Below are 27,894 nucleotides of genomic sequence, written 5' to 3' on the forward strand. Positions count from 1 at the left end.
TATTTGAGATGTTTTATGTTATTATAACGAATCTGTTTTTACTGCATGCATGCATGCATGATTAATATCTCGAGCACAAAACACAGCACACAACAGCACACAACAGAACTGACACCATTCAATATTATGACTCTCAGTGTTATCTTGCTGACTTGAACTGATTCACGTAAAGGTTGGTAAACATAATTATGTAGCCATGGACCTGTTATAGATAATAAGTGTTTGCATCAATCTCGGTTTGCTCATTCATACTTGACAAACTTTGCTGCAAAAATTGCATCAAAAAAAGGTGATCATGAAAGCATTTAAATTAATTGAGAAATGTAATAATATTATTGGTAGAGAATGTATACACAAAATTCTTTAGAAAGAAATTCACAACATGCACATTGCAGTTAATTGTTACTCGGTGTATCAGTGTTTTCAATAATGTAAGCCTGATTCTCCTCCCAGTACTCTTGCAGCTGTTTCACCAGCTGACTGAATGGTGGTCTCTCCTCAGGCAGCACACTCCAACACTGCACCATCAGAAGATCATATCTAAACACAAGAGCAATCATGCACTTAAGTAGTAATTTTGATGTTAATTGGCTTACAGCATTTTGGGACATATAGTGATGGTCTCTCCAATCTCTTGTTGTCAGTAGAGATGTGTTTGAGCATGTCCTGGTTCTGTATCCCTGGATACGGGCCTCGTCCCTAAGAGAACACCTCCCAACAAGTCACACCCAAATGACCACTAAGAATAGAAATGTAGCAACCACAGTGTAGCTGACAAGTTCACTAACTCACCACATCAGTTTTCTCGTTGCTAATGGCATCATGGAGTGTCTCTGGAATCTTGGCTCCCTGGTTGGCTCTGTAGTAGTCACTACTGTAGATGTACCTGGCTAGACAAAAGTCACCAACCTTTATCACATGCAAGCTCTGTTTTCACCCTGCATGAGGTAAAGCACAAAAGCAACTATTAAATATCAGTTCATATATAAAATCAAATAACTGTAGTTGTGTGTATCAGTATAATATCAAATCTGTAAATAGTTGATGGAAAGCGTATTAACATCTGAGGCACTGGCAAACACTTGTACCTCAGTACTTATATTGATCACTTATACATGCATGCAGTTCCTTAATTGCTGCCAGATCTCTATGCACAAACTTTCTATCAGCAAGATATTCCGTGCCATTGGCTACGTCCATACACATGCGTACCATGCAGGATAGAAACATTTAGATCCTATGCAGAGGGAATATGAACAATGCATTGGACAAAAATAACCTTTGTAGCTGCATTGTACCCATGTAATAAACTAAAAAAGCATTTACGTTATGTATATTGACAATTTCACACAATAATAATTTTTATGAGCAAAATTATTCTTATCGTGAGCATTAATGAGAAATATAAATTACAAGAGAGTTGCACTAACTAAAGCTACTTTATTAAAAGTAGAAATTCACAGCATTCTATGATTTATAATCCAGTTAATTGTTACTCGGTGTCTCAGTGTTTTCAATAATGTAAGCGTGATTCTCCTCCCAGTGCTCTTGTAGCTGTTGAACCAGCTGACTGAACGGTGGTCTCTCCTCAGGCAGCAACCTCCAACACGGGGTCATCAGAAGTTCATATCTAAACAGAAGAGCAATCATAATTATATGTAGCTACTCAGTATGTCAATGGACTTACAGCATTTTTGGACATAGTGACGGTCTCTCTAATCTCTTGTTTTCAGTGGAGATGTGTTTGAGAATATCCTGGTTTCGTATCCCTGGATACGGGCCTCGTCCCAAAGAGAACACCTCCCAACAAGTCACCCCAAATGACCACTAAGAATAGATAGCAACCACAGTGTAGCTGACAAGTTCACTAACTCACCACATCGGTTTTCTCGTTGCTAATGGCATCATGGAGTGTCTCCGGAGCCATCCACTTGACTGGGATCTTGGCTCCCTCGTTGGCTCTGTAGTAGTCACTACTGTAGATGTCCCTGGCTAGGCCAAAGTCACCAACCTTCACAACTAGATTATTATCAACCCTGAGGTAGAGTAATAAAGGTAATTAAAAATAACCTCGTGCGTGCGCGGGGGCAGCAGAGGAAGAGTGATTGGTGTGTGTGTTTGTGTGGACACAAAAATGTTGTTTGACTAATAAACTAGATACTTTCATGCTTTTATAACTGCATGCTAACGAGACAGTGCATGGCATGGTTGACAAGGCTACTTACAATTATAGTTAACACTAATTTTGTAGGTGATCTTCAAGGCAACAAAAACACTAATGATGTTGCTTTATAGATTTTCGATTATTCCTGATTCACAATTCAATGTCATACAGCATAATAATATGATAATTTGGGCAAACAAGGCTGTTAAGCCACCACACGTGATTGGAGGTGGCCGATGTGTGAGGCCACGCCCCCGTGTGGGTAACATACAAGGCTGTGATACAGTAAGGATTAGCGGGCCAAAGAGAAATCCGTGGGATGCGATAGCAATACATGCCAGTGGCGTAGGAAGCAATTTCTCAATAGGGCTCTATAGTTTTTGAAAAAGTACGGCTATCTACATAGTGCAGCTTGATAAGTCATATCTACTTAATATAGCCTAGAAAGATGGGGGGGGGGGGGTTCTAGCCTCTGGAGCCCCCAGGCCCTCTTTCACTTACATGCAGTTCCTTGCTGCTAGATCTCTATGAACAAACTTCTCTTCAGCAAGATATTCCATACCATTGGCTACCTCCATACACATGCGTACCAGGGTAGAAACATTTAGATCCTGTACAGAGGGAATACAAGCGTAAATTATTACAAATTACGGAGTGGACAAAACAGGCTTTAGGAAACGTCAGCTTTGGAGGTATACAATGCATATCACACTACTTTATAGCTTGAGGAAGTAATTAAAGTTTTGGGGCTAGCTTCGAAAATTAAATCTGTAATTTGAAAGAACATTTATAAATATTTGCAGACAACCCACAAAATCATTGTTGCCATGCAGAACACGAGTTACAGTTATTCCAGTTATCTATTCAACCCTTTTACCTCAGGTAGAATATCTACGTTGGTAACGTGAGTTCTCTTCTTCTTCAGAAAGTCCTTCAAACTTCCATTGGCCATAAATGGGAGGAGGATGTACGGTACTCCATCAGGAGTGTCAAAACACACTCCAGCTAGCCTAAGAATGTTGGGGTGACTGAAATCCTTCATTAACAAACTCTCGGCAAAAAACGATTCTAATTGATCTTTCGATTTCAAATCTGTGTGGGAGAATAGAATTTACTTTGAAAAAAAAAATGCAACTCACTTTTGAATGTTTTGATGGCAATGTCTTCACATTTTGAGGCGATTGACCTCCTCATTTCTCCTCGAAAAACCTTGCCAAATTCACCTATAAAATACAAACTAGCAATTGCTATATACATGCTTATTGCTCGATCACATTGATCAGACATTAAATATGAATTGATTGATCTATTGATAATGATCCTCGAAATTATTACACAATAAAGCAACAGACCGAATAATGTTATACAATGCACTGTACACAAAAATTCACCATCTTCTTTAGTTTTTGCTCATAAGCTGTTGCATGCCCTCTCTCTTTTTATACACCCTTGTTATGCTACTCATGCCTCCATGCTGTTACTGCTAATACAACTCTCCCCTGCCCCACACATACACATCACCCTGTAGATCTACTCACACACAGTCACCCACCTTGTCCAATCACCTCACCAACTGTTAGGGCAGTATATGGCACAAGAATGGAAGAGAATATCTTTTCATAAGATGATCTGTCAGCATCACTCAGTCGGATATCCTCAGTACCAGTGAAAAACAATTCATTTTCAACATTGTGAGCAGTGTGATGAGGACTAGCTGTTTAATATGATTCACTCAATGCCACAAATATTTACAAAATGTTACTCACAATGTTTTTGGTTGTATATCCTTTGGGAACCTCCTTGCTTCCTGAATAAAATTGCTATTAACACATGTACAGTTACAATCATTACATTAATTATTCTATTCAAGAGCAATCATCTCCTAGAAGAGCAAAAATAAAAACTAGATTTATTTACTTTGATACTTTGCCGCGTTGTGATCTCCTCCGAACAACCAGAACAAAGAAAAGCAGTCCAATCACGAGAATCAGGAATACACCACCCCCCACAATGGCTCCAGCTAGCACACTCTCAGCCACTATCTCGGAGATGGCAGTCTCGGCTGAAGGATGAGAGCACAAAAGTACATGCAGCATGGGATGATGTATACTAAACAAAATGGACGCACTTAGAATCATCATGTACAGTACTAGCCTCGTTCCCAGGCCGATCCGTCTCCAATTGAACGCTAGGTCGACTCCTAGGCCTGGTATTGATTTCATCTGGGCGTGGTTGGAATTCGCTCAAACGAGCGAATTCCTAAGCGATTTTAGTGTTTATATTAGCAAGATAGCTAGCTACATGTGACTGGACAAGGGGAGCGCTGGTCCTACCAAGCTTGTAGTCCATCAAAAAATGGTAGCAACTGGTAGCAAAGAGACACTTTCCATACCCTGTTGGGAACCACACAAACACTTCCCTTCCCTCAGACAGGAGCTTGAGGGCCTGGGCCTGTTCCGAGTAAGGCCTTCCAGAACTGAAGTCTCCATAGTTGAGTCACAGGTAGCTAGCTAGCTTGCTTAGTAATAATTTATAAGGAATTCGCTCGTTTGAGCAAATTCCAACCACGCCCAGATACAATCAATACCAGGCCTAGGAGTCGACCTAGCGTTCAATTGGAGACGGGTCGGCCTGGGAACGAGGCTAGTACTGTCCAAGAGCAATAAAATGTATAAAAAAATTTAAAAACAGCATATACTACAATTTTTAAGCTTACAAAACTCACGCAATTTACTTGAATTGAAACACAGAGAAGAGTTCACAAGCACAAAGTCTGGCAGGTAGGAATTGACATCAGAACAATTAAACAGTGACATCATGATTGTTAATTCATTCACTGACGTGATCATTGAGAGACAAGATTGAATCGAAGCATATTCAACATCACAAGTTTCCAAGCAGAATTGTAGTGCATCTCCTGTCTCAGGGTCACAAGGAGGAAACATGATGTAACAGCCGAGAGAGAGGACAATGTCCGTACAGTTCTGGTCAAAGTTGCCACTAGCAACCACCTCTCTTAGCAACTGCTGGTAAGCGGTTATGTTCCGGCTGCGTAGAGGAATGTAGTGGGTGTACTGGGAGATGGCTGTAGAGTCACAGATGCTCGTGGAAGGAGCGGGCACACACCTATTGTAAAACCTTAAAAGTTACTATGGAGACGAGTATAGTATAATTTTAGCATTCTAAGATTTTTTTCTGTTTTTCTTAGGACAGTACTCATTTCGGCGGATTTGCAGTAAATTCATTAGCACAATGATTATTTGTATGAGTTTTAAGGTTGAATGAAAGTTTGGAGTCAGGCTACCTTTAGCTTGCTTAGTATACTCTCAATTAAAACAGAGGAGGTTGGAAGGATGCTGAGACCACGTGCGAAAAGAGCAATTAAAGCTATAAAATATGTGCTGAGTTGGTGCTATTTTGTGTATAATATAGTCGTACACAGTGAAAACAGATATGTTATAATAACATAAAACATCTCAAATAAAATACATCATTTGAAATTTAATGTAGAAATGACATAAATTTCTGTCATTTTAACACTAAAATACGATGATGCATCCATATAACATAATTATGTGTTTTTGCGGTGTAGTTTAGTTGTACATAAGATATCAAGTGGTAGAAAGAAGCAGTAAAAGATCCATAGGATAACCTACAAGCCAGATCTTCTGTTCAATCCAGGAAGAGAAGCCTCATCTCCATTATCTAGTAGTTTGGCTAGGAGAAACCTTAGTAGAGATTTTAAATAGGAAGCTGGTGTAGTGATCAATGTTGTACAGTTTGGAGAAGAAGTCAAACTGCTCATTTTCTTAATGGCCATGCGCAGTATAGCTATCTCTGAAACTGCTGACTAGACACAAAAATAGCGCCATAACTTTTAATTGTTCTTTTCACACGTGATCTCAACATCCTTCCAACCTCCTCTGCTCTCAAAAGTATATATACATTTTCATTAGAAAAAGAGATTAGCACGTACGGACATAATTTACTCAAATTAGTATAGTTACCTGTTTATAATAGTAAATAGTAACAGGTGTAACACAGTCATATGTATGTTAGTGAGCCTGCTCAAAAACTTACTGATTTGGATTAGAGATAACTGAATCTGAATGGAGAAGAAATAAATGATTTAATAATTCAGAAAAATTAATTTTATTACTTTTTTGTTGAGGCGTAAGCAGATTAGTACATCTCTCGGAATCAATAAGAGAGTCCACCCGGTCGAAATAATAATAAGTACTGGCATTTTTGCAGTTAAACTCTGCTAACAAGTTAAATAAAAGCTGAGCTTCTGGGAGACCAGATGATAACAGAAACTGTTCTGAAGACTCTAATATAGAGTTGCACTTCCCTTCTTCAACTAGACGATTAAACGCCGAGCAACTATCACTGCAAACTGGCAGTAGAAGATCTGTAACATTGGTGCAAGGTGGTGTAGCTGCCAAGCATATTAAGTGCTTGATTGCAGTTTCACAGTTAGGGTCGGGTGGGGGCACTCGTAAGAGAGAGAATGCAGTGGTGATACCAATTGAAGTTATTAAAACATTACCAGGAAGCACCTGAGGGTATCTGTCCAGGGTGTTTCTGGCTGTTAGAGGGAGCAGGCATGCTGCTCCTCAAGTGGAGTACATCTGCAATGATATATATCGATTGTAAAACTAAGTATGCAATTAAAATTCATTATGGCGAATATCTGCACTAATAATATATACAAGGGTTGAATGTTTTATAATACAGTCACACTAAAAATGCATTTTATTTGTAGCTTACCGTAGCCCATTAAAAACATTTTATACTGCAAAGATCTGAGACAGAAGGCATGCTTTTGTACTTGTATATATCTAGTTGGTTAACTAGAGTAGCTAGCCAGAAGTTTAATAGCTAACCAGAGCTCGGAGGAAGAATGCCTGCATGGGTCAATAGGGTTTGTAATAAAAGATTAAATATCTCGGTGTTTTGGGTTCTTAATTGCATGACTTTGCTGCATATAGCAGCTAGCGCTTCTGTTGTTTATTTGCCTGCTCGGAAAGCTTACTATAATTATACCTATAGATCTATCCAGTATACAGCAAGCCAGTATTATACATCAACAATAATACCCTACTAGCCATGGGCATCGATATAATTTGGTAGTAAAACTGTTGGTAATATGGGTGTCAAATGGTTGCTAGGGTAGGACGGGTGTGATTGTGCCTTTCAAAGAAAGAAGGTCGGATTGCAAGTTTATCTTGGATTCATTCTAGCCGCCACTATATATAGTGGCAGCCTAATCAAATTGTAGCATTTTTCAAGTATTTAGTGCATGTTACATTTCTGGTTGCGAAACCGTAATGTATATACTATAAATTATATACTGTGGTTTAGCCACGTCATCAAGTCGATCAGTTAACATCCACTTGAGAATAATAATATTCATTGCAGTGTTATATATACATAATAGCAGAACAAATCCATGATTGCATCCCTATACCTCCTTTCTTAACGGAAGGTCGGGCTACACTCAACTATATGCTCAGTATAGGAAAACAAACTGACCTCTGCACCTATTAAAGAAGGTGTGTATATAGCTTCCACCTTATACTTCAAGGGAAAGAGATTATCGTTAGTTAACTAATATAGGGACGTATACCCAAGACGGCAGTATATACTTATTGTTGAATATGCATGGCTGACGATGAATTACATATGCAAGATGTGTCTGAAGAAGAAGTTAATGCAATGGAGGCGACGACCAATGCAGTTAAACATATATAATTATACGGTGTCACTAGTTTGTGCTGTGGACCTATACAGTTTTCTAGATTATCTCCCGGAAGCCTGGGGAAGAATGACAAAAATATGTTTTTTTTATAGTTTTGCTGTTTCTTATAAAATGTTCAATCAATGTTGAATTCAGTTTCAGTTCATATTTCACGCAAATGTCACAAATAATAATTGGGTAACATAATTATATAATAACTCCAGTGGCGGATCCAGGAAAAATGAAAGGGGGGGTCCAAACTAACTAGCGCCCAGCGCAAGTAATGAAAGTCGCTCGCAGCGCGAAATTTTTAGGGTTACGTCCACTTCCGGTCACACGTGACTAGGGAAAATCCCATGCTCAGCCAGGGGAAGTCCCATAATAGACTTGCGTAGAGCTGCCACGAACAGTCAACTATAGCTAGCCTAGGCTAACCTGAACACTCTTTTGGCAGTTGATGCATCAAAACAACAGGTACAATCATTGAATCAAATTACAATAGCTACAAAAACTGATAAATAGCTAGCTGGTGTCATTAAGCCTTTTAAAGTTAACTTCAAAAGGGGGGGTCAAGGGACCCCATGGACCCCCCTCTGGATCCGCCACTGAACTCTATAGGAGAAATCCAGAGAGAGGTTTTTTTGCTGTTTTCAATCCAACCCTATACTATTAGCACTACGTATACTAATAATTGCTAGTTTGTTCACACAACAGCTATATAGCTATTTTCAGTTTTGTGTGTTATGCAGTCATAAACAAACAGTCATAATTATGAAAAACAAACAAACAGTCCACAAAGTGTTTCAACACTAACCATGTAGTTTATATAGATATGGGTTTCACTCAACGTCATGTATATAATTATATAGACACCATCTATATATTATAACAATTGCAAGTTAAAGAGAATCTGCTGGCCAATTAAGTAGTTGCCTCGATCCCAGGCTGCACTTCACTCAGGGAAGTGGTGGAGGCTAATTAAGTAATAGATATACACAACACAAAGTCTTTTGAGTGCGTGTGCACCAGCACGTTGTTTGCCCTCCTGTGAAGTTTACATATTTTATATATATATAGCTGATATAAGTAGATCTATATATATACACGGGATCTATGTTATAGTTGTGACACATGCACGAGTGCCACATGGGATATATTGGCTCAGTAGTGATTTAGGCCTCGAGGGCAAGTGCACTACTGAGCCAATATATCCATTGTGCGCACGAGTGAGCTGTGTAACAACTGATTTGTTGCATTCCTTGTGCATTCCTTTCCGTGTACACATCACTCGTTTTATAGGACAACTAGTTTCAACTACTTGTGGTGGCTGTGGAATGCACCAGACGCATGAAAAACGTTTTCTGCCTACCACTGAATCTGTTTAACAGTGTTATACTATAAAAGGGACCGTTTCAGGTTACTTTTACCATACTTCAGCCATACTATGCCAGTATCTAGATATTGGCACAGTTCAAGGCTTGACCTGTGCCATATGGCAGATATTGGCACAGTGTTTCCTTTGATCTGTGCCCACTCAAAATGCAACTAATTATACATGAGAAAAGTGCCTCATATAGCAATTATATAGTCTACAACTTACTTTATAGTATACCCGTTGTCAAGTACATACATGCATGCATGTATTATTAAACTTGAGAGCAAGGTTTGCACATACGCATTAATAGTATCTATATATAGACACTGTTTTGTTAGTGTCCATGGATGCATGTGATTTAGAAGCCCTTAGGCACTTGTAGTATACCCTTATAATTATGCTCGGGATACTAAAGCTGTGCCATTGGGTTTCTAAATCCCACTGACACCTCAAAAACAGTGTTTGAGCATTATAATTATAACAAAAACTTGCTTGCTAGACAATGCATGCATCCGGATCCTTGCTATTTTTATCTTTTTATTTTTACAAATTTTGCAACCACAATGCATACATGCAAGTCAACTTACCATTGCGCTGATACTTGGTTTATCCACAACCCTGTATGAAATGATCAAACACACTGTAAAAAATGATGACTTTTGTGTGGTTTTCAATGCAAGTGGGTGACTATTGTGGCAAATATCAAATGTACATTTGCCAAAGTCACACACTCAGTGTGAAAACCACACATCATTTTTTTACAGTGCGCATGCATGCATGCGGAAATCAGAAGTCTATATAATTACCCTGATCATAATTACAGTAAATCATATCAGTTCTTGCTTGACCCATGTTAGCTATACTGTATAGCGGGTAATTTTCGGGGGACAAAATATTCGTGGTTCAGCAATATTGAGACATTTCGTGGATAATATTTTCGTGGTTGCTGCTTGGATTGTAAGTAAAGGTAGGCAAGGTCGCTTCATTCGTGGGTAAAATATTCGTGGTCAGACCTCCAACCACGAAAACCACGAATATTTTGCCCCACAAAAATTACCAGCTATACGGTATATAGCTAGCTACAGTGGAACCCATCTATAACGGACACAATGTTTTGGCCTTTGTTGAGAGGTTATTTTGTACACAAACTGTTCATTTGGGACCTGGGTGCCTGGCCATTATATAACAACTGGCCTTTATTCGGAGGTGGTTGTTAACAGAGGTTCCACTGTATACATATATATAAAGCTATACAATTTGCAATAATTTTATTGTATATCTACATGCACTCTGATACAGTGCAACTATAATTATAGCTATACTCACCTCCAATAAGTAGGCTTGTACAAAGAACAAGACACTCATCAATGATCATAGACATACTGTATAGACTTGCATTACATCTCCACAATGAGTTGATTTGCCAGGTTTTCCGGCTATACTGAGATCTAGAGCTAGTCTTTGCCATATATAGAGATATTATAGATCTAGAACAAAGTTTGCTTTGACAACAACTTGAAAGGGGATTTTACCTGATCAGTCTTAGAGCCTGCAAGTTTGGGCGTCGCCTGGTTTCAAGGCTGCATGAATGCGATATGCATGCATGCATGATTGGAGAAAAGGTTGGTTGATGTGTCTATCAGGAAATATTTTCTCAGCACAAAATGCAGCATGCATGCACCCACCCATGCATCAACCATTAGAGTGAGTTAGTTTTATATTCATTGTTATCATAAGGCCACACTCCAAATGAGACTGTAGTTTCCCGTCAGAGAATTATAAGCGGATGTGAGCAGTATTATCATTATTCATTACTATGAAATAATTATAAATTGAACCGTCACAATGAATTTGACTTAATTAGCCACAAGAATTCACCCAACCATGTGCTTAGAGGCAACAAAGAACAAGAAAAAGATTCTATCGCGTTAGAGTCATGTGGCCATAGCCTCGATCCCAGGCCGAGTTTTCGCTTTTATAACGGTTAGGCTCCCGTTATAAAAGCGAAAACTCGGCCTGGGATAGAGGCTACATGTGGCCATTGTTATATGCTATTATTTTGTGTGACAACATGCATGGTCAGCCATGGGGTCTATGTTGTGTTATGAGGGGAGGAATAATGAGTGATTTGAAAAGCTGAACATAAAAGAATATCATGATTAAAGGTATAGCCAGCGATCCGATTACGGCAGATGTTTTTAATATATCTGATGATAGATCTTGATTAGTGCTCTCTAGTGGTGGTCTTGGATTTCCAGTGCCTTGCTTGGTTCTCTAGATATGAAGGCCGAAAGTAGCTGGGCGTGGTCTGGCGAGTGGGTAAAGGGTCCTGTAACCCTAGGACTTTACCCACGCGCCAGACCACGCCCAGCTACTTTCGGCCTTCATATCTAGAGAACCAAGCAAGGCACTGGAAATCCAAGACCACTAGAGAGCACTAATCAAGATCTATCATCAGATATATTAAAAACATCTACCGTGTACCCTAAATGCGCGGGCGTATGTATTTCTTGGTGTGTATTGTGTGTGCGCAAGTGCATTTTTTATTTACTGCACACACAATACACACATAGAAAAATATACACTTACACGTACCGTGTACCCTAGAGTGCACGGGCGTATGTATTTCTTGGTGTGTATTGTGTGTGCGCAAGTGCATTTTTTATTTACTGCACACACAATACACACATAGAAAATTATACACTTACCGTGTACCCTAGAGTGCGCGGGCGTATGTATTTCTTGGTGTGTATTGTGTGTGCGCAAGTGCATTTTTTATTTACTGCACACACAATACACACATAGAAAAATATACACTTACCGTGTGCCCTAGAGTGCGCGGGCATATGTATTTCTTGGTGTGTATTGTGTGTGCGCAAGTGCATTTTTTATTTACTGCAAACACAATACACACATAGAAAATTATACACTTACACGTACCGTGTACCCTAAATGCGCGGGCGTATGTATTTCTTGGTGTGTATTGTGTGTGCGCAAGTGCATTTTTTATTTACTGCACACACAATACACACATAGAAAATTATACACTTACCGTATACCCTAGAGTGCGCGGGTACTGAGTGCGTGTGCAGTCCACTGATGAGTCCCGGCACAATAAACATTAGGGACGAAAAGGTCTAGACCTTCTGGGCTATACCAATGATGGATGATTGACATGATCAATCTTCGTTCTGTAAGTGTATGGCTTTTTGTCACAGCCTTTTCTGCAGCTCAAGCACACCTGTCCAGTAAATGTCCAGAACAGTGCAAGCTAGGATAATTAACATGCCGATTTACCTTAGGTTTTTGTTTCTCACATACATTTCACTTGGTCCATTTGCCTATTCGTTCTGCAGGTGATGTACAGTTTGGATTCATTGAGAATGACGCTATTTTGATGTGAGGAACTGAACTGGCAGTATTTAAACAGTTACAGTCAAGAGATGTGAGTCGTCGTGGTGATGTGTATTCTGATCTAAATAGCAGCTGTTGTATATGCCCCCTGCTCCATTAGACTATAACTTTCACTTTCAGCATTAACACACACACACACACAAACGGACTACCGTATACCTCGCTTGCGCATGCGCACCGAGAGCATAATTATTCTCGGCCACAGCAATTATGTCTGCATGCAGTCACATGGTATTCCTCTGATCTGTTGCCTAGGACCATCGAGAGGCCTCTCTTCCAATCGAACGCTACCAAGGTCACACACAGGAGGTGTGCAGGCTCAGATGGTCACCTGACGGTCAGCTCTTAGCCTCAGGTGGAGATGACAACTATGATGTTTTCAGAGTACGAAGCTTGCATGTACATGTACGTGTACTTTAGATCGAGTCATCCAATGCAAATGTTCCTACACAAAGATGCCTCTCAATCAGGCAAATAAGCAAATAAGCAAATAAAGCCTCTCTATAGAAAACCCGTTTTCAGGTGCACCTGCACAGCATGTATATCTCCCACTCACTTTTGGTATCATCATTTATAATAGGGTCACAGGCCAATGTTACGAGCTGTTGTATACGCTGTGCCCTCCCCCCTATGCTCAGTTAGACACTAACGTACTTTTTGTTAAACCATAGATACAGGAAGAGAGGGATTGGTAACAAAAGCGCCTCGAATAGCCATCCGTGTTTCCCTGCGGTTTAATTGAAGCCGTTTACTTTCAACGTTGGGAAAAATGGCCAGACACAAAATAAGAGACAAACGATTGTTTTACTGTCAGTATAAGAATTTTGCTGCTTGACTTTCAGTTCAATGCAGTGCTTTAGGCCATATGCTACACAGTACACTACTTAGTTAGGCAGCTCTAGCTATATTATAGTAGCAGGAGGTACATAGTGTCGCATGTACCTCTAGCTACTTCACAACAATCGAAATTATGTTTTTGTCATCTCTAAAATAATGATGCCTACAAGCAAGGGGCATCGAATAGAAGGGCTTGGAAAGGTTCGTAAAGGTTGTTCTACCGCGTTGGGGAGGGAAACACGGATGGCTTGTCAAGCTCTGTATTGATTTCATGTAATTTTATATGTGGCTTATGGGCGCACGTGATCCGTTGCCAATCCCTCTCTTCCTGTATCTATGGTTAAACAAGCTGTTGCATACGCTGTACCCCCCCCCCCGTGTTCCATTAGACTATTATAATAACGTACTTTTTGTATGTTGTATACGCTGTGCCCCCCCCCCCCCCGTGTTTCGTTAGACTTTTTATGTGTTGTATACGCTCTGCCCCCCCTGTGTTCCATTATAGTGTTATAATAATGTATGATCGACCCTTCAGAGATAGGACCTCCGTCTCACATAGTGTTTATTGTCTAGTGGGTCTTTACCGGCTGTTTTGGCTTATTGTGACTGTTACTTATCCATTCTAAAGTCTTTACCCACTAATCGAGGCACGTGTGTCGTATACCTCTTCTGCTCTTGAACTGTGACATACATTCGAGAATAATGGTATAACAAGTGCAAAAAACATTTTTGGGAGAGTAGGGCATGTGCTCTTGAACTGTGACATACATTCGAGAATAATAGGTATAACAAGTGCAAAAAACAAAAATGGGGAAGAGTTATTGGACAGAGTTCAGATAACAATAGAGATCACAGAAAGACGCACAAACATGAGTGAAATAAGCTTCATCACAGGGACTTAATTATATGCAGGAAGCGGCTTGTTTGCCAAGGTGGTTTGAACACCAATACTTGCTGGGGAAATCTGCACTTTATTGTGTCCACATCATCATGCTACATGTAGGTGGTTCCACCCAATTTCATAGCTCCGTGGAGGGTCACAGCGATCCCTACTCAACTGGTAGTCAGTGACCGCCTACGACGTTAGTATTTAGCTTTTTTTCACAGCAATATTTTCTTTTTTGCAGCTCTAGTGAGTTTCTCTATAGCAACACTTTCATTTTGAAAATTTTCATTTTGGATCTAATTACCAACCAGGAATTTGGCTGCCCGATTCACTCACATTGAGAACGACAGAGATCAAGAGACAAGACTCGATCAGAGTAAGTCAACGTGTTATACGGTACCCTCTTCGATGTGGGTCATTCGTTTCTCACGTTTAATTCTTAAGTTTCACCCCAAAAGCACTCTATGTGTAACTATACACGACAATGTATAGCCAAAGTTAGCTACTTGCTTGCACCATAATCATCAAGGTGAGGTGTATTGGCATTGGCCTACAGTATTGCCCAGCAGTGACAGTTATTGTAGCCTTTAAGGAATGGATGCATGTAAAGTACTTAGTATACGTACAATTAATCCTTAATTCGAACCGTTGCCAATAATTATCATAAACAACATTAGATTGCAATCATTAATCTTTGTATGTACACATGTACATTATTATTGTCTTTGTGCAAAAGCACAAGATATACTGTGACATGCAGCCTATAAGCACATGTGTCATATACACACACACAGCACATACACCACTCCAGGTATGGCAAAGACCAACTCGTTCTTTTGGGACGATTGTACATATTGCTAGGTTGTACAAAGACGTTATCTCCTCCGCAGTGGGAGCCTAGGGTTTGGGATCACCAAGCACCTCCAGTGACTGTCAGCGGATTGCTGTAAAAGGTGAGGGTTACAAAGTAATGTGTTAAACCAGCATGTATGTAAATTTATAATGCAATACTAGCCATGTACGTACATTTTATCTCCACAGTTAATACTGACTCTGTCATAATCCATGTACACGCATGTACCTAAAGTGTCTGTTTCGTTATATACGTGTGTCCATTACAAATGGTTGTGATCCTCCAACTGTGTACCTCTAACTCTAAACCATTGGATATCACCATCCCCTCATGTCCTTCTACCCACGCATTTCTGTGTCTTACATGGGGAGGTATGAGTTAGCTAGCCAGACCAAGAAACCTGGTTCAGAGCTAGCCTCTTTATATACATGTCGTCGTGTGTGCTAACAGTAGTACTGATATGCATCTCTTGTCCTTGCAGAGAACAAATTAGCTTGTGAAAGCGTGACCCTATATACCCATTGGAGATGAAGCCAATTTATTGTGTAGGGGGTATTTACCGTATTTTTTTGTCTCAGTGTGTTGTGATTCGTGTCCCAACGACAGTGCTGGCTGCTTGACAGAAGTGATTGACCAATGGATGAAGGGTTGGTCTGGACGACCAACATGGAGTGAGCTGGCCAATCTCGTCTCAGTAACATAGGAGAGGAGCAAGTACATGTAGCAAAGGAACTTGTGACCAGCTACGAGTCTGGTGAGTATACAGTGATAATAGTTGTGTTAGGTTGTACAATCAACCCTTTATCAGAGCTACGTAGGACTCGTGTGTCGCTTAATGTTTATTGTCTAGTGGGTCTTTACCGTCTGTTTTGGCTCAGTGTGACTGCTGCTTTTACCCAAGTGCTCTAAAGTATTACCAAATGTACCCACTCTGAGTAGAGAGGATGTGTTTATTGGTTGACTGATGCTTCCATTTACAGCCCCTTTGTATACTTTATTGCTTCTTGATGTTTACCACTTCTAGCAGTTAGAATAAAGTTCCCATTCTGTTTACGTGTAGGGGCATGTGGCAGGGGTGCACGACTCTAAGAGGATCTTCTGAGAGGAGAGTGTGCTATATAAAATATCTCCTTGGGCAGTTCCAGCAGTGGATTGCAGCTACATCTGTTATAGAGTGTACACAAACCAGTGAGGAGGACCTTGCACATAAGGAAGTGTTTTGGTACACAGTAATATTACCTAGCTAGCTACATTGTAGTGTTTTCTAACCAGAGAGATGGGATTCTATTTCACAGAGTGTATACTAGCTAACGTAGGTGATGTGTTTTCTCTGTGCATGGTGGCCTATATCAACCTTAGCACTCTAGTGGGTCTTTACCGTGTGTTTTGGCTCAGTGCGACTGCAATATTTCCTTTTCTGCAGCTCAAGCACACCAGTGAGTTTCTCCATAGAATCAGATTGCTCGTAGCACCAGTCGTATGCTGATGAAGGTGGCAAGAGAATTTCAAGAAAATGGCTGCCCAGGTCACCCAGATTGAGAACGACAAAGATCGAGAGAAGACTCACCGATAAGAGAGAGTACATGTAAGTCAATATACAGTACCCCCTTAGATTATAGGCACGTAGTTCACATTTAAAGGTCGTCAGTTGAATCCGAAGGTCGGGTGGAGATGCTGGCGTGATAATATCGGTTTACGCGGGCACAGTCTTTGTGGCTTAACCTGTTGACCCATACTTGCATTTTTTTTGTCATCTTGTTGTGGGGGCTGGCTATGCGTTTAGGCCACTCTTTTTATTTGTTGAACACACAATCAGCATGAGCTTGCCGTCACACAAACACGAAGTTTAACCCCACTCTCTTTTGAGTAGCCCCACAAAATTAGCGCCACTGTTTTTAGCTTGTCGCCACACAAATACAAAGTTTAGCCCCCCTACTCTTAGCATACTTTTAGAACAAATAGTATGCCATACAATGGAGGATTTCAAGTTGGTGGCAGAAGTTAAAAGTTGAAGTGCACTCAGCCATGACCCCTCCCCCCCACACACACACATGTACACACACACCGTGCACTGTGCACAGGAGGATAGTCAGGGTCAATTAAAAGGATTCCTGATAACTTATTTGCATTCCGCTCTTTCTTTCTTACCTCTAACCACTAGCGAGGGGGTTGGAGATAATTAAGTCCGCTGGAAGCAGATTTGAATTGACCTTGAATATCCTCATTTGCGCGCACACACACACACACACACACACACACACACTACTGACAAACATTTGGTTCATATTAGCTCAGCCAACAAGTCACAAGTAAGTATCCTTTGTCTTCGACTTAATTCGTGGATTTGCAAAATAATGTTCACAGTTTTGCTTACTTGGAATGTCATTGCAGCCTTTTCAGAAGAGCACGTTTGTTTACGGAGTGTCAATTGGTTGATCGTTACCCATTCTTTGAGTTTGCATGCGCAGTAAAATGTATGTTCGTCATGTACATTTAAAAAAGCTATTAGTTGCTTTATGTTATATGTACGTAGCTTTGGCATCTCCACCGAGGCATCAGCACCTGAGGTGCTAAGTATACTTAGACAGAGGAGGTTGGCCACGCGTCATCAATTTTGTGACGTATGTGATGTCTCTGCTCAGGTTACCATGGATACCGAGCAACTGTAAAAAGAATGTATGGCTACTGTTACTTTGCTAGCTTATAACTGTTGTCTAGTTGGACCAGGATTAGTTAGACTATAGGGTAGAGTATAGCTCAGCGGTGCTGCATGTAGCTTGTACTGTACTGGCTGACTATATGCACTGATAACTCGCCAGAATAGAGGGGATCGCTGGGGATCGGGTTGGTTAATGATAGCCAGAGAGATACATAAATGTTGCTTTCAGTCTCCAATGACCGTGCAACACCAGCTAGAAGTTTACATGGAAAACCCTTGTCAATTTCTATGCCAGCTCAGCAAAAAAAGTGGTGCACGTGATCGTGTCCAACCTCCTCTGATGCTTAGATCATGTTTGTCATAAATACTGCAATTTGATTGGCTAAAGGAATTAAGTGTTCTATCCAACTTAGAAAATCATGTATATACTTCACTTAGAAAATCATGTAGAGATAAGAACATTCAAATCTGATTGGCTAAATACCCATGGTTGCTATGATCTAAAATGCTTAGACGTACACTGTTTAGGAAGTTTCCACGTGATTTAGAAGTCCTCAGGGCACTGCGTTCGAGATACTACGACCAGCCCTTTGGGCTTCTAAATCATGCAGAAACTTCCTAAACAGTGTCTAACTATTGCATAATCATACCATGCAACTGCACTGTGCTGATGAGGCCCAATAAGGCCGAAACCATCTGACCATAATTATAAGGCAGATGGTCCACAGTTGTTAACATACGATTGGCATATCAATTTGAAATGCAAATTATTTACCTCTACTATAGTGTTGAGAGGCATTAGCAAGCTATAGCGCACGCTTGCAACACTCATGTAAGTTATGTGCATGACCATTATATAATTTGACAACATAATTGCAAAACAACAAGCGAGAGCTAGCTAGTGACAAGCTACTGAGTGGGAGTGATAAGTGAGCATCAATAACAACGCAGAAATACAATCAATTAGTGTTTGTTTTCAAGAGCGTTTGTAATTAATGTATAGAATTAGCTAGTGTATGTTTTGTTTTCCCCTTTTCAAAGGACGTTCATTCGGCCGGTTTCCAAGACACCTTTGAGGTACGGCCTTCATCTCGCTTTTTTTTTTCGAGGTATCGCCAGTAGCCATATAACCCCGCTCACATCACCATCATGTTTGCCATAAATACTGCAATTTGATTGGCTAAAGGAATTAAGTGTTCTATCCAACTTAGAAAATCATGTATATACTTACTTAGAAAATCATGTATATACTTCACTTAGAAAATCATGTAGAGATAAGAACATTCAAATCTGATTGGCTAAATACTCATGGTTGCTATGATCTAAAATGCTTAGACACTGTTTAGGAAGTTTCCACGTGATTTAGAAGTCCTCAGGGCACTGCGTTCGAGATACTACGACCAGCCCTTTGGGCTTCTAAATCATGCAGAAACTTCCTAAACAGTGTCTAACTATTGCATAATCATACCATGCAACTGCACTGTGCTGATGAGGCCCAATAAGGCCGAAACCATCTGACCATAATTATAAGGCAGATGGTCCACAGTTGTTAACATACATATCCTATTGTAAAAACAACCCATTTATAATGAAAAACTCAATTTGAAATGCAAATTATTTATATACCTCTACTATAGTGTTGAGAGGCATTAGCAAGCTATAGCGCACGCTTGCACTCATTTTGTAAGTTATGTGCATGACCATTATATAATTGACAACATAATTGCAAAACAACAAGCGAGAGCTAGTGACAAGCTACTGAGTGGGAGTGATAAGTGAGCATCAATAACAACGCAGGAATACAATCAATTAGTGTTTGTTTTCAAGAACGTTTGTAATTAATGTATAGAATTAGTGTATGTTTTGTGTTTTCCCCTTTTCAAAAGGACGTTCATTCGTTTCATTCGGCCGGTTTCCAAGACACCTTTGAGGTACGGCCTTCATCTCGCTTTTTTTTCTCGAGGTATCGCCAGTAGCCATATAACCCCGCTCACATCACCACGGGACACTGCAGGAAATAAACACACAGTCACATTGCATTCTCATAATCGTCTTCACTCACTGTATTAACGCTCAAAAGAAATGTTTAAGAACAATGAAGTTGCCCATTGTTTTGTTGGTGTGTTCGTTAACTGTAAGGTCTCTTGCACCAGCTAGTGTGCTCATAGAGACACAAACGGAAGGAATACTTTTAGGCTACACATACATGTTCAAGTGCAGCTACATTCTCACTAGCCTCGATCGCAGTCCCTCTCACTAGAGGAAGGCCTGGTAACCAACCATGCACCGTTCACGTTCAATTTTTTCGAATTCTTTACCCAACGAAAATTAACTGCTACAGTAGTAAAGTTTTTAGTACTTATGGTTACCAACGTGGTTGATTAAACTTAGCCTCTACACAGGCTCTCCTTTTTCTGTTCTTTATCACAATCGTTCAATAAGATAAAATACTGTCTTAATCGTTCAATGAGATAAAATACGGTAGTTAATTAGAGGAATAAAGAAAGAAATAGACGTAGAGTTAGGAAAAGGAGAGCCTGTATCGGGAAGTCGCGTGAGGGTAGAAGGGTGGTAGAAGGGTGAAAATGAGCGTGGGCATGCTGAGCTAGAGATGTTGGACTGCCCACACAGATATCTATGACTAATAAAACTTTGCCTGCAGCATGCAAGCTGGACATGGACTTGGAACTGGAAGTTTGCAAGCACTATAGCTAGCTATATACCTTAGGCTTAGCTAGATGATCTACTAGTCTAGATTGTGTGTTCAGATTCTATCAGACTATTACCTTTTCTTGTGTCTTTCTACATGCTAGTATAGATCAAGAATAGCTTAAGTTAGTCATCATTATCATATATAGCAGGTAGCTACTGCCACCAGAGCTGGCCACGCTGGTTCTCTGATCTGACTTGCAGCACAGCTTGGTGGTTGTCTCAGTACAGTCTTATTAACTCTGAATGCGTGGGAGAATACCTTACGTCACGATTGTGGGCTACATATCGCCCACGTTCATAAAAATCCTTGTGGATCACGCGATTTCCCAAACCAGGCCTTACTTTTTCTTAACTGTACGCCCATTTCTTTCTTTGCTGCCTCACTAGCACTATGTCTTTCATGGATGAACAGTGACAACAGCAAGAAAAAGTAAGGCCAGGGAACGAGGCTAGATTAAACTACCGTATAGCACGAAAATTTCGCGGATTTCGTGGGTTAGCCGAAAATTAAGTCCACGAAGTAGAATTACCTGTTACAAGTCATGTATGACGTAAAGGCATGGCTTCTGGTAAGCAGTCATTCTGCGAACTTGTGCAACGAAATACTTTTAGAGGCCAATCCACGGAATATAAGTGCCTTGAAAATTTCGCGCTGTACGGTATTAGAAATGAAGAGAGGAGAGATAATCGCCATCACAACTCTAGGCTCATACGAGGAGCACTGATCTTTCTAGTAGCTATCAGATGGGCTAGAACCTTCAATCAAAGTTTCCACCGTATAGCAGGTTATTTTCGAGGCACTAAATGTTCGCGGATTGGCATTTCGAGGATAGATGTTCAATTGACCACACCCCTATAGTAGAAAGGCTCAATACCGGATGTAAACCAATTTTCGAGGCACTAAATGTTTGTGTTTCTGGGCCAATCCTCGAAAATAACCAGCTATACGGTAAACGGTTGCGTGTATTCCAGAACTGGTCATTTTCCTGTTTGAGAAATTATAAATTATAAATTTATATATAGACGCCGCCCCAACCCCCCTGTTTGAGTGAGAGACCCGCAACATTATTGGATATTTGTTCCCGTAAATACTGATTTATCACAAAAATATCTTGACAAAGTCATACAAAGAGCTACTTTCTATATACTATAAGCATATAGGATGTTCTTGGTATCAAAATGTAGCCCATTTATCTGTAAACTTACTACAGAAATTTGAAAGCTAAGCTATTAATTTTTCAAAAGTTATTACTCTAACCAAAAGTGTACCTGAAAACCAGTAAATCATGAATTATAAACACTGTGAACATTTGTAACACCCATAAAGGGATGGCCAGGATACTTAAACCATTGAACAATTACGTGATGAAGTCTAGGACCTTAGCTGTACAAGATTACTGTTTTATTACTCTAACCAATTACCCACTATAACAATTTGCTGTTGTTCTATTAATCACCACAAACCCACCACCTTATGTTTCCATGGAAACATTTTTGGATATGTTGTAGTTCAGTCATTCATTTACACACGGGTATCAACACCATTTCTTAGAAATACTTCAATCAAAAGATATTTACATTTAAGTACAACTACTCACACATTTGTGGTAATCTACTCTCTAGACTAAATGAACTGTAGGTAACACGGGTAATGTAGGTAACACAGGTAATGCTGGTAAGGTAGGTAATGCTGGTAATGTAGGTAACACGGATAATGTAGGTAATGCTGGTAATGTAGGTAATGCTGGTAAGGTAGGTAATGTAGGTAACACTGGTAAGGTAGGTAATGTAGGTAACACTAGTAATGTAGGTAATGTAGGTAACACTGGTAATGTAGGTAACACTGGTAATGTAGGTAATGTAGGTAACACAGGTAATGTAGGTAACGTAGGTAACATAGGTAATGTAGGTAACACGGGTATATAATGTATTATAGGTAATGCAGTTAATTAGATGCAGTAATGCATGTACATAGCTACGCATTATATAGGTAGGTATTTTGTAACAGTGGTAATAATTAGCGGTTGCAATAATGCAATAATGTGATGAACACAATTTGAAACGATACTCTCCTTATAGTGACAAAGAGCACCGACTTACTCGTTTTCGTTTATAAAGAGATCAAAGTAACTATAGTCGCCATCAAATTAAATTAATATAACCATAGATTGAACTCTTCAATCTATGATGTAACCAGCATGTTTGCTGATTTCCCAGCAATTGCACACTAATTATAATGACTGTAACACCTACTTAATTACTAATTATAATGTGTTACCTACATGTACATTACCCATGTTACCTACCTACATTACCTACATTACCCCTGTTACCTACATTACCCATGTTACCTACCTTACCCGTGTTACCGACATTATCTAAACACTAGGCTTATGATGTAATATAGTCTATATGATGTAATGCAAGGAATAGTTGTACCAAGAAGCACCCAAAACATAAGCCCACGTGATGTTTTAATTAGTGACTGACATTGGCGTACCTCCTCTGGCCGGGGGCTAGTGTTTAGGTGTACTATAGCTTACCAGATAATATTTTTCCATTTCCGAATGAAAAGTATTCTCTCCCACTCCATGGCCCTCTTTGCTAACTTCAAAGAAGAACGTCTTCTTTGGGGGAGTTACGTTGGCCATTGTAGGGTTGAGATGGTAGTGCAGGTTGGGTTGAGACGGTAGAACTGGTCAGTGTAGTACGTTAATTGGTTGCACTTGTAAGAAAGTAGATACACAATTAACCTCTGACCCCCCACTGTCCACCTAGGCCTATGGCCTCGATTCAAGGGAATGTCAGATCACTTGCAGGGGAGTGGTCTGCCTAGCCTCATGGGACTGATCCACCACCTGTCTGTATATACATGTTGTTTTTTCTCTCATTATTTTGCAATTAAAAAAAGACATTATACAGAGAGACAAAGGTGCAAAGCAAAAGACAGACAGACAAAGGTGCTAAGCAAAAGACATTATACAGACACAGACATTATGCATAAATTTGGCACATCCTAGACAAACAAAAAATAAGTTCATTTTTGTTTGTATTTCGATATCCTTCGGATTATATATGACAATGCCCCATTTGAGAAGTGACCAATCGCGGGGCATTGAGGGTACCTAAACCTTCGTGTGTACAGGAATGTATTGTCTTTGAAATTCAGTTGTAGTTTCAAAACATCTAAATCTGTGGAAGATCCCAACGTCATCCCATACGCTGTCAGGGTAGTAATATCTTTTAGCCTCATACTCGTCCCATCTGAATCTGAATCAATCGTGTTTGCCAACACATTATAAAATTGATGACACAACACGAGCATCATATTTGCCTTTAACTCTAGCTCAATTTCGTGTGGGCTTTGTGAGCTGCTGCTGCCCACCTTACATTCAATGATACTTGGTCGACGGAAGCTTTGAGAAGGGTCAGAAGTGGGGCTGTCAGGGCGTGAGCTGTCAAAGTCTGTATCGTCTAGCTCTCTAAAGAGGCATACACCAGTATGGTTTGATAAGACGTCTTTGTTAATGAATATGTCCCCCCCTCCCGTGAACGGGCAGACATCTAATCTCATTTCTTTAAAAAACTCTGTTGATAGTGATAGATGAATATTGTTGTGTTTTACATATGGTACCTTCTTCAGCTCATCTAACAATATAGCTGTTCGTTCGGTTTCCGTTGTCAGTCTTTTCCGACACAAAAAAGGATTCGCTAAAGATTGTTTTTCAAAATGAGTTGATGCTGCTATACAAACGCCGTTGGGGGAAGGTACATAATCGAATCGGATAGATGGGAATAAGTACTTTCCCACAGGGTTGAAATTAGTCAGCAGGTTGTTTTCTTCAATTAAGTCTGATGGTTCAATTAAGTCTACAGTAGTTTGACATATTTGTTTGTGACATGTACTAGATGTGTCCCGACAGCCAGCTGTAGTGTCGTAAATAAACCCGTATATGATTACATTTGGACACCAAATTACATTTCTGAAGCATCCACTAGGCAGTTCGAAAGGTAGGGGAATACCTAAACGTCTTATTTCGTCTTTCATATATATTTCTTTGGATGGTAAACTACATTGATGTAAAAATGGGCAAGGCCCAACAGCAAGTAGAAATGATGTAGTTATCCGTCCAACCTATGAAGTACAGAAATAGTTTATATTAAGCAGAGTTCCAATTACAATAACAAATTAACATGTAACAAAGCACAGTTCTATAGCATTGTGGTGTTACATAACCATATAGCGAAGAGTAATTCGCCCTCGAAAAATGTGAAAATTACAAATGCGTAACAGGAAGCAATGTGCAAATGGAGGAAGACTGTTATTCTGTACCATGTACCATACCGGTAGTTCCTGTAGTTTGGATGGAGATACTTGTATTCCTTTGTCCTGAATATTATGGATATAGATGCTGACAACACACAACAAACATGAAGTCATTACGTACACGTGTGTGGTGCTATGAATATCATTAACTACTGGGGGGTTTAGGGCACATAGGTACAGTCAAGGGCATATACAGAGAAGAGGGCATGCAACTCACTATGTACCCTACGTACTCATCTGACTTCGTATCAGAGACCGGGTATGCTAAAAATAGAATCCAGTATACGGACGTGAACAAGTGGGCGGTGTTGTTTACGGAGTTATAATTATGGGCATGTACATCAGAGCTGCCTAGCCTTTGCTAGCTAGCTAACAGTGGAGTATTATTAACAGTGGAGTATTATTTTAGAAAAGTGTCATGACCAGTCCTAGTCCAGCCAGGTCCAAGACAACCCCTTCGAGCGGGAAGTTAAGTGCTGGGCGCATTGTTAAGAAGTACCAGAGACTCAGGAAGACAGGTTTATTGTACCTAGGTTTCATCTTCTTGGAGTTGCAACTGTTGGATGGTTTGCCTTTGACACTGCTAGTACGAGCCATACTGCTGCTGAGAACTAGTTTTACTATGCTGCAATCGAGCTAGCTAGTTAAGCACAGATATAAAAAAGACTTTGATTTACCTTGTGCGGTCAAAGATTACGCGTGGGCGTTTTGTGGGCAGTTTTAAAATAGCTCAATACGAAGTCGGATGATTCTGAGAATTGGGCGAGTTGCATGCCCTCTTCTCTGTATACGCCCTTGGTACAGTACAGCAGAGGAAAAAGCTCGTCCACATCAAAGGCTCGTGGGAGGAGCCCAACAAACCACACTAATGTGATGACTTACTATACAAAGACGTTTTGATGGCCCTGGCTCTTCTTCGTTTGACTTTTGTCTGGTACCTGAAATTAACAAAAGAACAAAAAGTCCATCATAAAGCAGGTAATTAATTTTTGAGGCACAACATTTTTAGGCCATTTTTGCAAGTTCCACCGGGAGTTCCACGGAATAAAATGTTCAAGGACACCTATCAAAGTGATGGTTAGTCACCTAACATTGTTCAGATACATATTAACACTCCACTCATAAACTACAGTAACTTTTTTTTTTAACACACAGCCAAAATCCACAACTTACTTCGTCTACTCTTTCTGATTTTTTTTCCTTTTCCATTCTTATCAGACATTAATAGTGATAGCTGTTGATAGTGATAATCATAGTAAAACATGCTCTGACATATATCTATAAAGGCTTCTAAATTAACAACAACGCTTATACCCTCATACGCCTATGGGTTAAACACTAGGCTCTACTCAGGTAATACCACATACCCTAATCACGACTGGATTGTTGAGAGAGATGGTAGAGTGAGACAGTAGAGCTGGGCTGAGACGGTAGAGCTGGTACAGGTTGAGAGAGATGGTAGAGTGAGACGATAGAGCTGGTACAGGTTGAGAGAGATGGTAGAGTGAGACGGTAGAGCTGGGCTGAGACGGTAGAGCTGGTACAGGTAGTGTGCAAAATATCCCTCGAAGACGACAGTGAGTTACTTCAGAGTAGCGACTTTTTATACTCCTAAAATGCTCTAGTCATCCGGTCATAAATACTGCAATCCGATTGGCTAAATGAATATGGGCAGTTCTATTTTTAGAAAGTGTCTCTATTTTGTCATTGTCATCAGAGGAGGCTGGAACCACTTGACCTTAGCTAATTAAGGTTACTAATTGGCAAACTTCTCTTGTGAGGGCACACCTTAGACACAACTGACGGCTAGCCACAGGGATCACTCGATTAAACCCCTAGTGCAAGGTGTCCAATTACAAACCCGGGTTTAGTGAGTACATGTATGTTGCACTCCAAAGTAGTTATGCTCTAGAAAATTTTGACCTGTATTTTATTCTCAAAACCACGAGCACAACATAGACCACATCATTGCCATCACACAAGCAACCTCACAAACTTTATGATGGCCACATAACAGAGATAATAGTTGAGGAATCACCCATAACTAATGTCTCCGTACAGACATGTGTTTCCAAAGCCTGCATATAGTTACCCCTTTTATACCAGCATAATTCTCACCCAAAAACTTGAACTTTCTCAATGTACTCACCAGTCGAGGCTTTGAAGTCCGAGCTGAATAATGAGAGGGTGTGTCTAGTCTTTCTCCCAAGACTGTGGAACCCACCACTCAGAGTGGGGGTCTGGACCACAACTCTCTGTTCTGCTGTTGAGGGATAGTGAGCGTAGAGAACAAGACGCAGGGGGTAGTGAGCAATAACTATGCACGAGTTCGAGCGTGCGCCTCAGGCCAAGTGTTAGCTGTGTGTGTGCAGGGGGGGGGGGGGGGGGTTGAGAGAGTGAAGCTGTGTGTTAGTGAGTGTATTGGGGGGTATAGAGCTATAGCATGCATGCACACAATACACACCGACAGGATCTAACTAGCCCAGAAAATAAAGTAAGCTATAACAGGCGTACACATGAATTCCGCAAAATAGTTATTCGTATTACTAGAATAATTATTTTGCGGATGGCCTTTGCGAATAAGCCAAATCAGCAGAAAAATTGACCTACCGGAATTGAGGTTTTGGGATTTTATTTTGGGATTGATCAACACTTGCAAAGTTCACATATTTTTTTTTATTATGGCTCACAAAACATTCTAGCAATACGATATGCACAGTTAGTGAAAAAATAATGTGCATCACGCCATGTGCAAATTGGTTTTATAGCAAATCCCCTGTAGATGGCGCATGTGGCCCAGAAGGTCTAGACCTTTTCTTCCCCTATGTTTATTGTGCTGGGAGTCATCAGTGGACTGCACACCTAAATCTAGTTTGCAGTCTATCATTACGAGCACGTACGTATGATCCAGTGTGGTTCCTCTGATT

General features: G+C 40.2%; 2 protein-coding genes and 2 long non-coding RNA genes across 10 annotated transcripts in view; 1 reads left to right on the forward strand and 3 right to left on the reverse strand.

The window, feature by feature from the left end:
* Positions 1-1,343: 1,343 nt before the first annotated feature.
* Positions 1,344-27,894, reverse strand: part of LOC135343958 (fibroblast growth factor receptor homolog 1-like) — a 44,322-nt gene continuing 17,771 nt past the window's right edge. The window contains exons 6-14 of the mRNA XM_064541008.1: positions 4,082-4,226; positions 3,931-3,971; positions 3,717-3,878; positions 3,304-3,387; positions 3,042-3,256; positions 2,666-2,775; positions 1,877-2,036; positions 1,688-1,827; positions 1,344-1,630 (exon numbers count right to left, since the gene is read on the reverse strand). Coding sequence (XP_064397078.1) covers positions 1,486-1,630; positions 1,688-1,827; positions 1,877-2,036; positions 2,666-2,775; positions 3,042-3,256; positions 3,304-3,387; positions 3,717-3,878; positions 3,931-3,971; positions 4,082-4,226 — 1,202 coding nt within the window. The 3' untranslated portion in view covers positions 1,344-1,485. The remainder of the gene's footprint in view (positions 1,631-1,687; positions 1,828-1,876; positions 2,037-2,665; positions 2,776-3,041; positions 3,257-3,303; positions 3,388-3,716; positions 3,879-3,930; positions 3,972-4,081; positions 4,227-27,894) is intronic.
* Positions 6,474-11,604, reverse strand: LOC135343991 (uncharacterized). The gene is made up of 3 exons (XR_010397299.1): positions 10,606-11,604; positions 9,867-9,897; positions 6,474-6,795 (listed from the first exon to the last, which is right to left on the reverse strand). It is a non-coding gene; the product is annotated as an uncharacterized LOC135343991 (long non-coding RNA).
* LOC135343990 (uncharacterized) lies at positions 12,425-18,432 on the forward strand. Of its 7 annotated transcripts, none has more exons than XR_010397294.1 (7): positions 12,425-12,472; positions 12,636-12,724; positions 12,949-13,098; positions 14,728-14,792; positions 15,211-15,369; positions 15,751-16,023; positions 16,330-18,432. It is a non-coding gene; the product is annotated as an uncharacterized LOC135343990 (long non-coding RNA). The 7 variants fall into 7 exon arrangements; XR_010397296.1 differs by lacking the exon at positions 12,425-12,472 and having other exon boundaries at positions 12,511-12,724; positions 15,211-15,227; positions 15,307-15,369; XR_010397292.1 differs by lacking the exon at positions 12,425-12,472 and having other exon boundaries at positions 12,509-12,724.
* LOC135343982 (uncharacterized) lies at positions 19,632-26,530 on the reverse strand. The gene is made up of 6 exons (XM_064541042.1): positions 26,454-26,530; positions 26,335-26,412; positions 26,141-26,201; positions 25,850-25,905; positions 24,986-25,030; positions 19,632-24,775 (listed from the first exon to the last, which is right to left on the reverse strand). Exons 3-6 carry the CDS (start codon positions 26,187-26,189, stop codon positions 23,678-23,680), a joined length of 1,248 nt encoding a protein of 415 aa, XP_064397112.1. The 5' UTR covers positions 26,190-26,201; positions 26,335-26,412; positions 26,454-26,530; the 3' UTR covers positions 19,632-23,677.

The sequence above is a fragment of the Halichondria panicea genome, chromosome 11 (assembly GCF_963675165.1).
Source record: "Halichondria panicea chromosome 11, odHalPani1.1, whole genome shotgun sequence".
Lineage (NCBI taxonomy): Eukaryota > Metazoa > Porifera > Demospongiae > Suberitida > Halichondriidae > Halichondria > Halichondria panicea.